This window comes from Chiloscyllium plagiosum, unplaced genomic scaffold, assembly GCF_037043375.1.
Source record: "Chiloscyllium plagiosum isolate Xiang-an unplaced genomic scaffold, Cpla_swu_hap1 HiC_scaffold_18, whole genome shotgun sequence".
NCBI lineage: Eukaryota > Metazoa > Chordata > Chondrichthyes > Orectolobiformes > Hemiscylliidae > Chiloscyllium > Chiloscyllium plagiosum.
The window spans coordinates 34,433,257-34,452,916 of NW_028270156.1; the positions used below are offsets into that span (position 1 = coordinate 34,433,257).

The window sequence follows — 19,660 nt, forward strand, 5'->3', positions numbered from 1 at the left end:
GGTGAAAGTCACAGAATTGTGGTCACCATCACCAAAATGTTCACCCACTAATAAGCCCATCACTTGTCCCGGTTCGTTACCAAGTACCAAATCCAACATGGCCTCCCCTCTGGTCGGACAATCTACACACTGAGTTAGAAAAGCTTCCTGGACACACTGCACAAACACCGCCCCGTCCAATCTACTTGATCTAAAGAGCTTCCAATCAATATTTGGGAAGTTGAAATCGCCCATGACTACTACCCTGTGGCTTCTGCACCTTTCCAAAATCTGTTTCCCAATCTGTTTCTCCACATCTCTGCTGCTATTGGGGGGCCTATAGTAAACACCCAACAAGGTGACTGCTCCTTTCCTATTTCTAACTTCAGCCCATACTACCTCCAAAGGCAGATCCCCCTCGAACTGCCTTTCTGCTGCCATTATACCATTTCTAATTAGCAACGCCACCCCCCCCCCCTCCTTTTTTACCACCCCCCCCTAATCTTACTGAAACATCTGTAACCAGGAACCTCGGACAACTATTCCTGTCCCTCTTCTTTTCCACGTTTCCATGATGGCCACAACATTGTAGTCCCAAGTACCGATCCACGCCTTAAGTTCACCCACCTTATTTCTGATACTCCTTGTGTTGAAGTATACACACTTGAGCCCATCTCTGTGTCCGCAAGTATTCCCTGTCAGTGCTACCTTCTCCACAGCCTCCCTACATTCCTAGACATCCTGAAAAACAGCTAACCTACTTGCTGGACTACAAGTCTGGATCCAATCCCCCTGCCAAATTAGTTTAAACCCCCCTGAAGAGTGCTAGCAAACCTACCTCCCAGGATGTTGGTGCCCTTCTGGTTCAGGTGCAACCCGTCCTGCTTGTAGAGGTCCCACCTTCCCCAGAATGCAGTCCAATTGTCCAAATACCTGAAGCCCTCCCTCCTACACCATCCTTGCAGCCACGTGTTCAACTGCACTCTCTCCCTATTGCCTCAATGTCACATGGCACCGGCAACAACCCAGAGATGACGACTCTGTCCGTCCTAGCTTTTAGCTTTCAACCTAACTCCCTGAGCTCTTGAATGACCTCCCCACCCCTCTTCCTACCTCTGTCGTTGGTGCCAATGTGCACCACGACTTCTGACTGCACACCCTCCCCCTTAAGGATTCTGAAGACACGTTCCGAGACGTCTCGGACCCTGGCACCCGGGAGGCAACAAACTATCCGAGAGTCTTGCCCCTGTCCACAGAACCGCCTGTCCGTCCCTCTAACTTTAGAGTCTCCTATAACTAGCGCTCTCTTCCTCTCCCCCTTTCCCTTCTGGGCCTCAGAGCCGGACCTCGTGCCAGAGACCCGTTCACTGCCGCTTACCTCTGCTAGGCCGTCCCCCCCAACAGTAGGGCGGCACGGTGGCACAGTGGTTAGCACTGCTGCCTTACAGCGCCAGAGACCCAGGTTTAGTTCCCTCCTCAGGCGACTGTCTGTGTGGAGTTTGCACGTTCTCCCCGTGTCTGCGTGGGTTTCCTCCGGGTGCTCCGGTTTCCTCCCACAGTCCAAAGATGTGCAGGTCAGGTGAATTGGCCATGCTAAATTGCCCGTAGTGTAAGGTAAGGGGTAAATGTAGGAGTATGGGTGGGTTGCGCTTCAGCGGGGCGGTGTGGACTTGTTGGGCTGAAGGGCCTGTTCCCACACTGTAAGTAATCTAATTTAATCTAATCTAAGTAATCTAAAAAAAAGTTTCCAAAGCGGTATACTTATTGTTGAGGGGAACGACCACAGGGGATCCCTGCACTGCCTGCTTCCACCCCTTCCCACCTCTAACTGTTACTCAGCTACCTCTGTTCTCTGGCATAACTATGTCCCTGTAGCTTCTATCTATCACCCTCTCAGCCTCTCGAATAATCCTCAATTCATCCAACTCCAGCTCCAGTTCCCTAACGTGGTCTGTGAGGAGCTGGAGCTGGCTGCACTTCCTGCAGGTGAAGTCAGCAGGAGCATCGGTGGTCACCCCTACCTCAAGCATCCTGCAGGAGGAACATTCCACTGCCTGCGCTGCCATAACTCTTGACTTAGTCTCCAAAACAAGAACACTGAGTAGCTTACCTGTTCAGCCGACTGAGTCCTTTTGTTTAGGTTAGAGAAGGAGGGAGGGTGGGAGACACTACACGTGTAGTGTCTCGGGTTCCTTCTCCACTCAAACCTCTTACCTTCCCAGAAGCCTTTGTTGACGACTTCCGGGTTCCCGCTCCTTCCGGCTCCCCTCTCTGTGCGTCCGCTGTAGCACTGAGCGGGCTATTTTGGTCCTTGACATCATCAAATATACCACTCTTACTGACTCTTTTAGTTATTTCCTTGCAAATAAAGTAGTTAGTCACAAGGTCTTACCTTTACAAATTTATGCTGACTGTCCTTAATTAATCTGTGCCTGTCTAAATGATAGTTTTTGCCATCTTTTAGGACTTTTGTCCAATGATTTGTGCACTTCTGGGGTTAGGCTGACTTTGAAACCGTATTATGACAACATGCTTTCAGCCAAAAAGGATTGCAAAAGGATGCTATTTTCTCCCTTTTTTAAAAAAATCATCTGTGGGGTTGTGGCCATCACTGCTGGCCAGCATTATTGCTCATCACTAGTTGCCCTTGAGAAGTTGGTGGTGAGCTGCCTTCTTGAACTGCTGCAGTCCAACTGCTTTGGGTTGACCCACAATGCCATTAGGGAGGGAATTCCAGGATTCTGACCCAGTGACAGTGAAGGATCAGCGACATATTCCCAAGTCAGGATGGTGAGTGGATTGGAGGGGAACTTGAAGGTGGTGGTGTTCCCATTATATCTGCTGCCCTTGCACTTCTCGATCGAAGTGGTAGTGGGTTTGGAAGATGCTGTCTGAGGATCTTTAGTGAATTGCTATAGTGGACCTTGTAGATAGTACAACCGCTGCTAATAAGTGTTGGTGATGGAGGGAGTGCATGCTTGTAGATGTAGTGCCATTCAAACTGGCTGCTTTGTTCTGGATGGTATCAAGCTTCATGAGTGTTGTTGGAGCTGCATTCATCCAGGCAAGAGGGGAGTATTCCACCACAATCCTGATTTTCACCTTGTAGATGATGGACAGGCTTTAGGAATTCAGGAGGTGAGTTACCCGCCGCAATATTCCTAACCTCTGACCTACTCTTGCAGCCACTGTGTTTATGTAGTGAGTCCAATTGAGTTTATGGTCACTGATAACCCCCAGATGTTGATAGTGGGGGTTTCAGTGATGGTAACAACATTGAATTGCAAGAGACAGTGGTTAGATAGCCACTTATTGGTGATAGTCATTACCTGGCATTTATATGGCGTGAATGTTACTTGCCACATGTCAGCCCAAACCTGGATATTGTCCAGATCTTGTTGCATTCAAACATGGACTGCTTCAGTATCTGAGGAGTCGTGAATGGTGCTGAGCATCGTACAATCAAGAGCAAACATTCCCACTCATGACCTTATGATGGAGGAAAGGTCATTGATGGAGCAGCTGAAGATGGTTGGGCCTGGGACACAACCCTGAGGAACTCCTGCAGAGATGTCCTGGACCTGAGATGACTGACCTTGAGCAACCACGACCATCTTCCTCTGTGTCAGGTATGGCTCCAACCACCAGAGAATTTGCCCCCAATACCCATTGATTTCAGTTTTCCTAGGGCTCCTTAATGCCACGCTCAGTTGAATGCAGCTGTGATGTCAAGGGCTGTCTCTCTGACCAGACCTGTAGAATTCAACTCTTTTGTTCATGGTTGAACCAAGGCTGCAATGAGGTCAGGAGCTGAGTGGCCCTGGCAGAACCCAAACTGGGCATCACTGAGCAGTTTATTGCTGAGCAGATGTTGCTTGATAGCTCTGTTGATTGTTGAGAGCACTGTTGTCCCTTGCGTGCAGTAGTGGACTGGGTTACATTTCACCTGGATCTGATGATTAATCAATTTTCAAAAGTGATGTAAACACTTCAAGGTTTTCTTCTGCACTCTTTATTTCACCTAGTATTGCATACTTCCACGTAACTACAGTCATCCTTTGTCTCTTACTTTTGTGAAAACAGGCTCAAAGTATTAATTTAACAACCATGTCCACGCCTTCCATCTCCATGCACACGATTTACCTCTTAATTAGTTATCCTCTTTGATTTATTTACTGATGCATTATTAATTCATGTACTCTGCTTGATTTCCTAATTTCCTTTTAAATTTCATTCCTCCACTTTCTCTACTCCCCATAGCTTTTAATGGAATTGAGCTCTTAGCATCCAACATACTTCCTATTTTTGCACTTATGATATCCAGAGGAATCTGGATTCTCGAACCAACTCCTTTTTCTTTGTGAGAGCATGATTGTTGTGAATCATGTCTCTCTCTACATAGAACAGCTCCTCCTACTGCTCTAATACTTAAATTTATTTGTTGTTTTAAGTCCACTTTTGCCATATCACTTCTCAGCCTGGTAAAAATGGCCTTTCCCTGAGTTAAAAGTTCACTCCAAATTTGTCCATTCTTTTCCGTAACAACCCCAAATTAAATTATGGTTGCAATGATTAAAATACTAAATCTCTCTGATCTCACCATTGACTGAAAACTGAACTGGACTAGCTAGTAAGTACTCTGTCTACCAGAGCAAATCAGGGCTAGGAATCTTGCAGTGAGTAAGTCACCTCTTGACTCCCCAAAGCCTGACCAGCATCTACAAGGCACAAATCACGATTTTGGTGGGATACGTGCCACTTGCCTGAATGAGTGTAGCTCCAGCAACACTTCAGAAGCTTGACACCATCTAGGACAAAGGGGACCGCTTGATTGGCACTGCATTTCTAAGAACTCGCTCCCTCCACCACTGCACTGAATAGCAGCAGTGTGTACTGTCTACAAGGTGTACTGCAGAAACAAACCGAGGCTTCTTAACTTCCAAACCTGTGATCACTACCATCTAACCAAGCAAGAGTAGCAGAGACATGGTAACACCACCACCTCCATGTCACTGATGATCCAGACTCGGAAATATGTAGTCATTCCTTCAACGTTGCTGGATCAAAATCTTGGAAATCTCTTTTCAGCAGCATTGTGGGTCGACCTATAGCAAATGGATTGATGAGATGGCCAATAAGTGCTGACGTTACCAGTGGTGCACGCATTCCATGAATGAATAAAATAAACTTCATTTTCTAACTGCAAAAACGTTATCCCAAATAAGTTTTAAGAATATTGCATAGCTGTAAATTTTACAATTAGTTTATCCTAGTTAGTTGAAATCCTCACTGTACTGCCTTTTTATTTCTTTGCATGCATATTTGCTTCTCTTTGCCCTTCTGACTGTTGGGGGTTCCATACTATAGCCACAGCAGTGTGATTGGCCCTCTTCTTGTTCTTCAGTTCAAATCATGTTTTTAGTTCACGTTGTTTCTAGCATAACATTCCCCACAGCTCTCATTGCTTTTTTTATAGAGCCAATAATGTGACCGCTTTTCACCACCCCTCAACCTTGTATCATCCTCCTCCATCCTTTTGACAACTTTGCAACCAGAAATCTTGAACTGCCATTCCTGTCCTTTTTAAGCCCTGTTTCAGTAATAATTATGATGCCATTCTTTAACACACAACCCGTTATTTGTTATAATACTTATTCTGCTTTTAGCCAATTTAGGATTTACCTTTTCTTCAGTATCTCTCCCTTGCATATACTGAAACAAAATGCTCAGTCAGTATAGCTGGAAATAACTTTTCTCATCGACCAATTCACTGTTTGTCCACTCATATCTCATTTTAACAACCTCATATCTATATATTTAAATTCAAGGCTGAATGTTGACTCTCAGCTCCTGGTGTGGCGACTTATCACTGGCAGTGGATCGCAGCAAAGATACTCTTAATTTTTATATTGTAGAATTTTGCAGAATAGGAAATTGTCTGTCTACTTTTAAAGAGCCATTTAATTGGTGCCATTCCCTTGCTCTTTCCCCAACACCCTTTGTTTTGTTTCCTTTCAAGTGTCAGTTGTATTCAGCTTGAAACATTAACTCTGTTCCTTTCACCACAGATGCTGCTTGACTTGCTGAGTTTTGACTGAACTTAATTTTTATTCAATATTTCCAGCATACTTTGCTTCTACTTTCTCCTGATGTGCTCCATCGTAGCTTTCATAGTTCCAGTTAGAAATTGTTTGTTCTCAATCCATGGTGATCTAATAGGTTTATGGTGTACCGTAATATGATTCATATTGTGGCCTGTAAACTTGAACTGCTGAGTTTAGGACCCATTAAACTTGATCATTATAGTCATGTTTAAACCCTAGTACCTTGGTCCCTTTGGCAGTTTATACATGGTCAAATTCATTGAGAAAAGAATTCCCTGTTAAAAATATTTCCAGTTTTCACTATTTGTGTATGTTGAGAGCAAATTTGTAGTCCTATGTTCTTCTAGAACATGTGCAATGTCCTATGAATTCTCCAACAATTTGAAAGCTCAAATCAGAACAATGTCTATTTTCTGTTTACAAAAACAGAAGATGCTTCTGTGAAGAGAAATCAGAGTTAATGTTTGGGTCTGGTGACCCTTCCTCAGAGCCAATTGTAGCTAGGAAAATGTCGGTTGATATGCAGAAGATAGGGTAGGGGGAGGGGTAAGGAGTAACCAATAGGTGGAGATAGAGTCTGAAGAGAGAGAAGATCAGTTGGACAGACAAGGCAGTGGATAACAACATGGCTGGGAGAATGAATAGCTGTTAATGGAGACTGTTGGTGGCTAACAATAAATAGTGTGTAATGGCACATTATGTGATAACAACACGTATATGTGGTTGGGAGCTCGGGCATGGGAGAGTTCAGGCCCTAAAATCATTGAACTTGATATTGAGTCCAGAGCGTTGCAGGGTCCCCAAGTGGAAAAGGAGGTGTTGTTATTTCAGCTTGCACTGAGCTTCCCTGGAGAACTGCAGCAAGCCTGAGACAAGATTTTGGCCAGGGAACAGGATGGTGTGTTAAAATGGCAGGCAACTGGAAGCTCAGGGTCTTTTTTGTGGGCAGAACACAGATGTTCTATGGCCAGTCCATGTTTCGTTTCCCCAGTGTAGAGGAGACCACTTTGTGAGCAGCGAATGCAGTAGGCTAGATTGTATGAAATGCAGGTAATATGCTGCTTCACCTGGAAGGTATATTTGAGCCCATGGATGCTGAAGAGGAAGGAGGTAAATGGGCAGGCGTTACACCATTGGCGGCTGCAGGGGAAGGTGCCGTGGGGCTGTGGCAGGGAATGTTGGGAGTAAAGGAAGAGTAGACCAGAGCGTCCCGGAGGGAATGGTCCTGATGGGAGGAAAATATCTGTCCAGTGATGGCACGTCACTGGACGTGGCAGGAATGATGTCTGATGATCTTCTGACGTGGATACTAGTGGGATGGTAGGTAAGGACATGGGGAACCTATTGTGAGAGGGAAGAGAGGGGGTGAAGGCAGAAGTGTAGGAGATGGGTCGGACTTGATCGAGGGCCCTGTCAACAATGGTGCTGGGCAATCATCGCTTGAGGAAGGAGGTGGAAGTTTTGGAGGCAAACTCAACGAAACATATGCAATGCAGACAGAGGAACTGGAAGAATGGAATGGAGTCTTTGCAGAAAGCAGAGTGCGAGGATAAAGAGTCCAGATAGCTGGTCAGTTTGTCTGCTAAATCCACTACAGTTGGCTACCCACAATAAAGCATCCCTTGTTTGCCTTTTTGCAGGGACAGTTCCCTCCGGGGCACCCTGGCCCACTGTATATGCACATGTGAGTGCGCGTGTGCACACACAGAATCACCAACAGTTGGACACGTCATTGTCTAACACCGTTGCTCCCCCCCCAAGCATGCACTCTACCTGCACGTCACACAATCTAGTCTAATACATTCGCTACTCACAATGTGGTCTCACCTACATTAGGGAAACAAAGTGTAGATTGGGTGACCGGTTTGTGGAATGCATCCATGTTCTGCCGCAAAAAAAATTGTGGTATATCCACCATAAACCCACCAACTCCCAGAGCTATCTGGACTATACAACCTTGCACCCTGCTTCCTGTAAAGACTCAGTTTCTTTCTCCCAATATTTCTGTCGCATTGATAGTCACTAACAGTTTCCATTAACAGCTATTCACTTTCCCTACAGTGTGGAAACAGACCATTTGGCCCAACAAGTCCACATCGACCCTCCGAAGAGTAACGCACCCAGACCCATTCCCCTTTCCTGATGAAGGGTTTATGCCCGAAACGTCGATTCTCCTGCCTCTTCGATGCCGCCTGACCTGCTGTGCTTTTCTAGCACCACACTCTCGACCCATTCCCCTGCCCTATTACTCTACATTTATCCCTAATTAATACACCTAACCCACATATCCCTGAACACTATGCGCAATTTAACGTGGCCAATTCACCTAACCTGCACATCTTTGGATTATGCGAGGAAACTGGAGCGCCTGGAGGAAACCCACGCAGACTGGGGGAGAATGTGCAAACTCTATAGACAGTCGCCTGGAATCAAATGTAGGTCCCTGATGCTGTGAGGCAGCAGTGCTAACCACTGAGCCACAGTACTGCCCTCTCCCAGCCAGATCGTTACCCACTGTTTTGTCTCTGACTGTCTTCTGTCTCTTTAGGCTCTATCCCCACGTGTCATTTGCTCTTTATCTCCTCCCCCACCATATCTTCTGCATTTAAACCGGCATTTTCTGGAGGAAAGGTCATCAGACCCAAAATGTTAACTCTGATTTTTCATCACAGATGCTGCCAGACCTGCTGAGATTTTCCAGCAGCTTCTATTTTTGTTTCTGACTTACAGCATCCACAGTTCTTCAGTTTTTACTTTGCTATTAGTCTTACAGTCACTTGTTTGGAAATGACTTACTTCAATGGCAGAGAATGTTTAAACAGAGATTAAATCTTTTCCTTGTGACAGGAATGGAAGACTTCCAGTTGTTGCCCAGGAGGGCATACCAGAAGCTCCGCCTGTACCCGATGTGTTGGGAAGTATCCTAGCAGGACAGAATGTCTTACTGATGGACAGTTCTGATGTTGTAATCAATAGGGATGGAAGCCTAAAGCCTAAAGATCGAGGTATTATCCAAGACAGTGCATCTAGTTATTTTTAGACACCAATTTATAGTAGAAGAATTCTGGTCAGCATATTTGCTTTCATGATCTTTATAGTCCATAGTAGTTCTCTGATTTATTGCTTTCCCTTGCTTCCCAAAATGATCTCCATACATCACTCACTAAATTTCATCTCTTTCATGTTATCAGAAAAATCTGTTTGGCCATCAGCCTATTTGTTCAGATCCTATTGCATTGTTTCAACCATCTTGATAAGTTCATGCTTGCTTTCTCTATCAGTTTCTAGATGGATCAGAAAAGTCCATGTTAGTCTGTCTCCCATTAGCCTAAATTCCCAGTTTCCCTGCTTGTTCTGTCATGCGCCCTCATTGCCTTGGACACCTCAACTAAATCTCCTCTTAAGTATGCTGTTTTAAGGAAAAGAGCTCCAGTTTATCTAATCTCTCCATGTAACTGAAGTTCCTTAAGTATGTTGTGTTATCCTGTTGAACTGTTATTCTGCACTCAAGGTCTTGACATTTTTTTCTTAAAATGTATTGCCCAGAAGTTAGTTTATAAATGTGTGTTGTGTAATGTATTAATTGTAGAATTTCCTTTCTGCTGTTACATTAGGGCAACCTGCAGAATCAACATCAAGTAACAGCAAAACTGGTGAGACATCTAATAGATGTTCGTCAACAAGTTCTTGCATCTCAGGGATCTCTGTAAGCGCCTTGAAAGAGGATCAGGAAACTGCTGGTCTTGCAACTAATACTGCAAAACATGTCTTGGGTACGTTGCCATCTACATCTGGCTTAACATCCAAGCCAAGGCAACAAACAACATCCAGCAATCTAAGACCTGCCTTTTCGGGAACATTTACTCCAATGCCTGAAATATCAGTTGGTCCTGCGCCAGGTGAATCTGTTTCTTTGTTCAATACACAAAGGACAGGAGCATTTAGTAAAAGTGTTGGGGACAGTCAAAAGAGTACCAGTGGCTTTACACCTTTCAAATGGTTGAATAGCGCCTCCAATTTGCTTTTTAAAAACAATATAGGCACACTGAACAGAGTTGCACCCAAATCACCTGTTAAGAGACTTGATATATCAGAATTTCCTAGGATACCAAAGATCAAGAACCAAACTGGTAGTTTAAGCTTTCAAACTGGTAACAAACAAAGCAATGGAGTACCTCAAGCCTGTATTAACAGACTTACAGGTAATGAACAGAATAGCCAGGCTACAAAACCTATGGAATTGGGCAATAGCGGAAAGAATATTGAAAGACCTGTCCAACAAAGGCATCAATCTTCCACCATGACAGGTTCGACTGGCTGCTCCAGTACTTTCCAAGAAAAACACCAAGCTCGGGACTTGGTTTCTAGCTCATCTGGTCAGGGTTGTACAAAAGTGACAAGTAGTACTGGTCATTTGACTAGTCTGCCGAAATTGGATGCCTACGACCCATTTGAACCCACAGATGATGAAGTTCAGCATTTTAGCAAAAGCGGCAAAAATACTTCTCGATTGAAACGCAACATAAAAAAAGAAATAGATGAGATATATGATCCATTTGAACCCACTGGTTCTGATCCATCTTCATCAAATTCCACTCCTGATCGGAATGAGTCAAGATCTGGAGGTGAATCCCCAGTGCCCAAAAATAATGATATTTCTGAAGGAAATGAACACACGACTAATACATTAAGCCTTTATTTTAATACCAATACCAATACCACACAGCTATCTTGCACACAGCAAACAGAGCCTTATAAAATCAAAACTGAAGCTCTAACATCAGGGAATCCATCTGACAGTCCTGATAGCTGTAAGTCTTTTACTGCACCTTCTTTGACCTGTGGAGCAGAAGTTATTAGTGAACCTCAGGCTAATATTGAGGACAAAGATATAAAATTGGACATAGAATCTGACATGAGAAAGTGGGACAATGAACGCACGAAAGAAGCATATTGCAACTTTTCAACATCTAATGACAAACAGTCTGAAAAACAGACAATAACTACAGACAGTGATGGCATTAATTCTTCTGTATGCTCTGAAGACGGTGCTTTACAAGTTGTCACCACGATCGTTCCCACTTGTGTGCGAACTGATGCAGATACTTCATCAGAAAATGAACTCAGAAAAACAGTGAATAAAAAGGTCCACTCCAAATCAAAGGCTAATTCGAGATCACGATCAAGATCACGTTCCCACAGCCAACATAAATGTAAGAGCTCAGTCTCTGAAGAACACAAAGTATACAGGTCAAGGTCAAGATCAAAAGAACGGAAGAAGTTAAGGTCCCGCTCAAGGGAACGACGGAGATCAAAATCTCGGTCAAGGTCTCGCTCCAGCAGCTCTGAGAAATTTAGAAGGCGAAAGCCTAAACAAGATAGGAGCAAGGAGAAAAGAGGAAGACGTTCCAGATCAAGGTCTCGAGAAAGGAGGTCAGGTAGTTCCTCCTCTGTTACATCTACAGACAGTCGCAAGAGAAGAAGGAGAATATCAGGATCAAGGGATCACAAAGGCTCCTCCAGGCACTCTTGGAGCAGCAGTGAGAAAGGAAAGCGGAAGCTGTACCGACGGGAGCAAAGTCGGGAACAATACGATAGACGAAGCAGACGCTCAACCTCTTGGTCCAGGGAGAGAAGGCGCTCAAGATCATGGTCAAGGTCCAGAGATAAGAAAAAAGCATGGCCTAGATCTAGGGAGAAGCTAAGGTCCTGGTCGAGATCAAGTTCCAGAGAAAGGAGATCGTGGTCTAGATCCAGCTCTCGAGACAAGAAAAGATCACGGACAAGATCAAGTTCCAGAGAGAAGAGAAAATCGACCAGGTCTAGGGAAAAGAGAAGATCAAAGACTCGATCCAGATCCAGGGAAAGAAGAAAGCCAAGACCTCGATCAAGAACCCGTTCCAGGTCTAAAGACCAGAGTAGATCAAGATCGAGAGATAGGTGCTCCCAGTCAAAATGTCAATTCCCAGAAGTAGATAGAAAACAAACTGTCTTTCAAGAAAAAATCAAATTTGGTGAGAAGGATCAATTGCAGAAGAAAGTTTCAACTTACAGAGATAATGAGCCTTTGGAGAGGGAAGACTCAGTAAATGAATTGTTTATTTCTTGTGAGGCTCAAAAATTGCAGGAAAGTAACTTTACACCAGCTGTTCAGACCTCGTCCTGTTCAGTAACCATTAAAGAGGAACCAGCGCCGTACATTGACAGTACACAGGAAGAAGAAAAACATAAAGAACTTCTTGATCAAAACAAGGACTCCAGCTGTAAAAGTGAGAGCTTAGGAGAAACTATTACTGATGTTTCTGTTGGAGTTGACCACATTTGGGAAACTATTAGCTCTTGCACAAGCCAGGCTAACACAATAATGAAAAGTCCCAGTACTGTGTCTGAGTTTCCCCGAGTCAAAAGTCCTTGTTATCAAGAGTCTGCTGTTCCAGATGAGGTTTCTATTCCATTAATATGTCTTGGCAAACAGGAAGAGATTCCGCTCTTGTCAGTAAATGAAGAAGCAGCCTTGAGACCTGAAGCTGAACCATCTAATGATCATTCACCAGCTAAGCCCGATACGCTTTTACCTGTAACAGAGAATTCCACCACTGCAGATTCTCTAGTATCTGTAGAAGACCCAGAAGAATCAGCAGATGTGAGGACAATTGAGGAACAACAAAACTCCAGCACTCTATTTAATGAAACAGTAAATTTTGTTAAAAATGAACACTTAGACAGTGCAGCAGGTTCCTGCTCCCAGAAGAATGAACCAAATCATGAGACTATGTCAGTTAGCTTTGGTTCAAACATTTTAAATAAGCAAGAGGAAGCACAGAGTGATGTGATTGAAAATGACTCATTGGAGGGAAAGCCAGAATCGATGAAAACAGAAAGCAATAAGGACTACAAGGAAATTTCACTGCTGGAATCAGCAGAGCCTGTGAAAATGAAGACCACAAGTGAAACAGGTACCCAAAGCACTGGAGTGAAAACCAAACCCATTGTCAAGAGAGTTACTTGGAACCTGGAGACAGAGGAGAAGGATGAGGCTTCCTCTGGGAGGCCTGCAAGTGAGTGTAATTATTTTTAGTTGTACTATTTCCTTTGAATTCTGGTTGCAGACAAATTATAGATTGTCTCCTTTTTCGATGTATTGCACTGAGACACCTGGTTTAATCAAACATTATAACATTTATTGTTAACACAACCTTGATAACTGAAAATGCATTATTTGGAAGGATTTCGGTGTTTACTTCGAGGTATTTTTCACTAGTACAGCATTGTTAGACAAAATGTTTTCAACAATTTTTGCCAATTTGTTGTTGAAAGTAGTTGCCATTTAGAAACAATTCCCCAGAATTTGAAAGGGTTTTGGAATGTCAAGTGTTCAGCATCGTTACCTCTCAACATTGGCCACATCTTTGGATATCTGCAATTTGCAAGTGCAGATCGTCTTGAAAATCAGTCTGCCACTCAGTGCTCAGCCGAAGGCTGTACTGAGGATACTGATCTAAGGTATTTGTGGGATGGGGAGGGAGAATAAATAAAACTTTGATAATCTTGAATGTGTGGACTGAAGAGAATGGGATGAATACTTGAAGAAGAAATGCTTGCATAGCTATGAGGAAACAATCTGAGATTAGAATGAATTGGATAACTCTTCCAAAGAACCGGCAAGGACTTGGACAAAGAGCAAGGTTCAAGAGGTGAGAGATTGAATTTCCTTGACAGCAAAATCGCATTTGATTGAATGTGGCATCAAGAGAATATCTAGCAAAGAGGAAGGTGGTCGTTCTCGTTGGAGTTAAATCACCACAGCCTAGTGCATTTTTCAGGAGTTGCTCAGGGATGTATCCCAGGTCCATTTATCTTAAGCTGCTTCAGTAATAACTTATCCTGCATCATAGCACCTGATCGAGGTATACAAGGTAATGAGAGGCATGGACAGAGTCAATAGCCAGAGACTTTCCCTCAGGGCAGGGTTGACTGGCACGAGAGGTCATAGTTTTAAGATATTGGGAGGAAGGTATAGAGGAGACGTCAGAGGTAGGTTCGTTACACAGAGAGTTGTGAACGCATGGAAGCAGAGTCATTAGGGACATTTAATTGACTGCTGGACATGCACATGGACAGTAGTGAATTGAGGAAGTGCGTAGGTTAGATTATTTTATTTTAGATTAGGAATAATCTTCGGCACAACGTCTACGGCCGAAGGGCCTGTTCTGTGTTGTACTTTTCTGTGTTCTGTAACGTTAGAAGTGGAGATGTTCACTCATGATTGACTGTCTATTACCGTTCGTGACTCCTCAGAACCTGAAGTAATATGTGCTCTCATGCACCAAGACTTGGATTATATTCAGGCTTGGGCTGATAAATGGAAAATGACATTTACACCATGTGTCTGTCAGGCAATGATCATCTCATGACTTTCATTAGTATTGCCAATGTTGAAATCTTAACTGGACAGACACATAAATGTTGTCGCTAGAAGTGCAGGTCAGAAGCTGGGAATTCTGCAACAAATAGCACTCACCTCTGACTCCCCAAAGCCTGTCTGTCTGTAAGGCACATTTCAGGAATATGACTAAATACCCTTCACTTGCCTGGATAGGTGCACCTCCAGCAACACTGTGAAGAGGCCTGACACCATCCAAGGTGAAGTGGTTTATTTGATTGACACTCAATCCATCACTTTAAGCATTCAGTTTCTACTCCACCAATGCACAGTGACAGCAGTTCATACCATATACAAAATGCACTGTGGATTGTTGATCAGTATCTAATTAATTGCAGTTGTAAACTAGTTGCATACATTTACTGAGACAGATGAGTCTCTTTCATCTTGATTCACAAACTTGAGTGGTTCATTCTTTTTCTGATCCCATATGAGATGTTTTGCCCTCCTTAACAATAAAGGTTCAATACCCACTGTTATGCTCAGTTGAATATTTTATTCAATTCACACTGGCTTTGGTTCACATCAATTGGTTCCTGTGCCTGTCTTAATCTGGTGCCATCTGAATATTCAATGACTTTGTATTGAGTTACTGATTTCACGTTATTGATGTAGGACCTGGCTGTTGGTGGATGTCTCTTAGTTTGTTTGGTGTCCACTGTCTTCATATCTTACCTGCAGGTGTCCTTGTAATGGAGGCATTGATCTCTAGCAGTTGATGATCCAGTTTGGGTATATGGACATCATCATCAATTTTGAAAAGTCACTTTAACCACTTCTCCCTGTACAAATGCTGCCAGACCGCCTAAGTGCTTCCACAACTCCAAGATCCTATTCCCTGGAACTTAGAAGTTTAGAGACTAATTTGATAGAAGCTTGTAGGATGTTAAGAGAAACAAACATATTAGACATAGAAGTTACTTCTGTTAGTTGGTGAGATTAGGAGAAGGGCCATACTTGTGGAAGCACTCAGTGGTTTAAAAAGATCCACCACATTTCCTGGATAGACATTGCCAATGCTGGATGCACAGAAAATTAAAATTCAATGTCCAGGACATAAACTTGATGAGATGTTATTACTCAGCATGAACACCGACTGAAGATATTAAAATATGCTAGCTTTGGAATTCTTGGGCAAGTGTAAAAGGTTAAGATCACACTATGGCTATTTGAATCTATGTTGTATTAATAGATAAAGCATTGTGAAAATTATATTCATCTGAGATATAGCAAGATTTAAAATGTCTTCTGTCTTTACATACAGGGACACCGTTCTCCTATAGGGTGCACAGATTTAATAAAGAAAGCATGTGGAAAGCTCCAGAAACAAGTCAACCACCAAATCAGGTGCCGATGTTTCAGCCTCCAGCAGCAAATTTTATGATCCCTCCACCAATTTTTCCTGGTCTATTTCCGCCTCAGGTTGGTGCCAGCCCTCGATTTTGCATATAGGATCCTGGCATATTTCTGCTTCTCCAGTGGTTATAATGGTTATGGATTCATGCCAAAAACAAATATTTTAATTCCTTTCTGGGCGAATTGTCCCCATCTGTGAGGAATTCCATGTGTAGGAGTCAGTGAAACCATTTGGCCCCTCAAACTTATTCTGCCACTCAGCGAGATTATAGCTGATCTGTACTGTAACTCCATGCAACCTTCTTGGCTCTAGGCCTTGGCTTGAAAAAAACATTATTGATTCTGTAACAGTTGGAATGAAGGACTGTTGAATTGAAATTTTGTCAGTCCATTTTAAACAATACCAGTCAGGTGATTTTTTTTCATTCTGTTCTAATGAATAATGTGGTTACGTCTGAGGTTGTCATAGAAAGTCTAATCATAGAAGACACACGTGGGTTCCCCTTGGATATATGACATCAACCAAAGGATACCTATTTAAGATAATTGGCAAACAACCTTAAGGCCAATGAGAATTTTTTACGCAGGTGTTCTGATTTGGAATGTACTGCCTGAAATGGCACTAAATTTTCATTCCAAATAGGAGCAGAAGAAGGCCATTCTGCCCCTCAAACCTAATCTGCCATTCAGTGAGATCATGGCTGATTTTTGGTGTTTCGAAAACCAAAATAACATTTGATTCCATCATCAAACAAAAATCTAACTTCCTCTTCTGAAAAATATTCAGTTACCTCACTTCCATCACCTTCAAAGACAAGGTGTTCCAAAGTCTGTCAGAGTTCTGAGAGAGAAAAATATCTTCTCATCTCTACCCTTAAAGGATAACTGCTAATTTTAAAACAGTATCTCTAGTTATTGGATTATCCAAAAGAGGAAATCTCTTTTCTGCATCCACCTTGTCAGATCATTCAGGATCTTGTGCACTTCAGTCAAATCACTCCTCGCTCTTTTAAACCCCAGTGGAAACAAACCTGGTCTGTTTAATCTTTCCTCATAAAACTTCCCAATCATTCCAAATATCAGTCCAGTAAGCCACCTTTCAACTGCTCCTACTTCAAATAAGGAAACCAAAACTGCACTCAATATGCTATATATGGTCTCACCAGTGTCCTGCATAAAAGTAATGTAGCATCCTTACTTATACTCAGTTCCTCTTATAATAAAGAATATTATCCCCATTAACCTTGCATACTAACATCTTGTGAACTCATACATTAGAATGTGTAGATTCCCATTTCACTTCAGAATTCTCCATTCAGGTAATATTTTGCTTATCTTTCCTGCCAAAGTGAAGAACTTCACATTTTCCCACAGTATACTTCAAATCTGTCAGATATTTGCCCTCCACTCAACCCATATGAATGCTAAAATTGCATTTGCTTTCCTAACTGCCAACTGAACCTGCATGTTAATCTTAATAGAATCCTGAACTCCGGACTTCTAAGTCCTTTTGTGCTTCAGAATTCCAAAACCTTTCCCTATTTAGAAAATAGTCTAGGCCTCTATTCTTCCTACCAAGTAGTATAACCTCACACTTTCACACACTGTAATCCATATATCAATTTTTTTGTCCACTCCTGTAGCCTGTCCAAGTCCTTCTGCAACCTCCCAGCCTCCTCAACACTACTTGTCCCTCTAGCTATGTTTTGTGTCATTTGTAAACTTAACAATAATGCCCTGTGGTCCCAACGTTTAACTCTGCAGAACTCCACTAGTCACTTGCTGCCATCCTGAAAAACACCCCTTTATCCTCATTATCTGCCTTCTGCCAGTCAGCCAATCCTATATCCATGCCACTGCCTTACCCCTAACATCATGGGCTCTTCTTTAATAGATGCTGTGTGGCGTCTTGTCAAAGGCCTTCTGGAAACACAAATAGATCACATCCACTGGCTCTCCTTTGTCTAACTTGCTTATTACTTCCTCAAAGAATTCTAACAGATTTGTCAGGTATGCCCTCCTCTTGATCATGCAGTGCTGTCTCGGCCCTATTTTGTTACGCATTTCCAAGTTCTCTGCAGTTTCATCTTTAATAATGGTATCAATGACCAAGGTCAGGCTAACAGGCCTATCATTTCTTGCCTTCTGCCTCCTTCCCTTCTTAAACAGGGGTATTACTTTAGCTATTTTCCAGTCCTCTATGACCCTCCCTTACTCCTGTGATTTCAGAAAGATGACCAATGCCTCCACAATCTCCTCAGTTATTTCCTTCAAAACTCTGGGGTGTGGTCCGCCCAGGTGTTTTATCCCATCTTCAGCCTTTCATCTTCCCCAGCATCGTCTCTTCAGTGATAGCCACGACACTCACCTCTACCCTCTGATTGTCTTGAAGTTCTGCATGCTACTGGTGTCTTCTAGATAAAAACAATGACTGCAGATGCTGGAAACCAGAGTATAGATTAGAGTGGTGCTGGAAAAGCACAGCAGTTCAGGCAGCATCTGAGGAGCAGTAAAATCGACGTTTCAGGCAAAAGCTCTTCATCAAGAATACAGGCAGAGTGCCTGAAGGATGGAGAGATAAATGAGAGGAGGGTGGGGGTCGGGAGAAAGTAGCATAGAGTACAATAGGTGAGTGAGGGAGGAGATGAAGGTGATAGGTCGGGGGCGGGGGGAGGGTGGAGTGGATAGGTGGAAAAGTGGATAGGTGGAAAAGAAGATAGGCAGGTAGGACAAGTCATGGGGTCAGTGCTGAGCTGGAAGTTTGGAACTGGGGTGAGGTGGGGGAAGGGGAAATGAGGAAACTGTTGAAGTCCACATTGATGCCCTGGGGTTGAAGTGTTCCGAGGTGGAAGATGAGGCGTTCTTCCTCCAGGCGTCTGGTGTGAGGGAGCGGCGGTGAAGGAGGCCCAGGACCTCCATGTCCTCGGCATAGTGGGAGCGGGAGTTGAAATGTTGGGCCACACTACCTGGATTACACCTCTTCCCACCCTACCTCCTGCAAAAATGCCATCCCGTATTCCCAATTCCTCTGCCTCCACCATATCTGCTCCCAGGAGGACCAGTTCCACCAGAGAACACACCAGATGGCCTCCTTTACATAGAACATAGAACAATACAGCACAGAACAGGCCCTTCGGCCCACGATGTTGTGCCGAACATTTATCCTTGCTTAAGCACCCATCCATGTACCTATCCAATTGCCACTTAAAGTTCGCCAATGATTCTGACTCTGCCACCCCCACAGGCAGCGCATTCCATGCCCCTACCACTCTCTGGGTAAAGAACCTACCCCTGACATCTCCCCTATACCTTCCACCCTTCACCTTAAATTTATGTCCCCTTGTAACACTCTGTTGTACCCGGGGAAAAAGTTTCTGATTGTCTACTCTACCTATTCCCCTGATCATCTTATACACCTCTATCAAGTCATACCTCATCCTTCTCCGTTCCAATGAGAAAAGGCCTAGCACGCTCAACCTATCCTCGTACGACCTATTCTCCATTCCAGGCAACATCCTGGTAAATCTTCTCTGCACCCTCTCCAAAGCTTCCACATCTTTCCTAAAGTGAGGCGACCAGAACTGCACACAGTACTCCAAATGTGGCCTAACCAAAGTCCTGTACAGCTGTAACATCACTTCACGACTCTTGAATTCAATCCCTCTGCTAATGAACGCGAATACACCATAGGCCTTCTTACAAGCTCTATCCACCTGAGTGGCAACTTTCAAAGATCTATGAACATAGACCCCAAGATCACTTTGCTCCTCCACCTTAC

The 19,660-nt window shown here is 43.5% G+C and overlaps 1 protein-coding gene across 2 annotated transcripts in view; it reads left to right on the top strand.

Annotated features, from left to right (window-relative positions):
• Positions 1-19,660, top strand: part of phrf1 (PHD and ring finger domains 1) — a 104,865-nt gene that overhangs the window by 67,072 nt on the left and 18,133 nt on the right. For both annotated transcript variants that reach the window (XR_015760141.1, XM_043705696.2), the window contains exons 13-15: positions 8,931-9,088; positions 9,698-13,141; positions 15,791-15,948. Coding sequence is in view for 1 of the 2 variants with exons in the window: in XM_043705696.2 (XP_043561631.2) it covers positions 8,931-9,088; positions 9,698-13,141; positions 15,791-15,948 (3,760 nt within the window). In the remaining variant the exon portion in view is untranslated. The remainder of the gene's footprint in view (positions 1-8,930; positions 9,089-9,697; positions 13,142-15,790; positions 15,949-19,660) is intronic.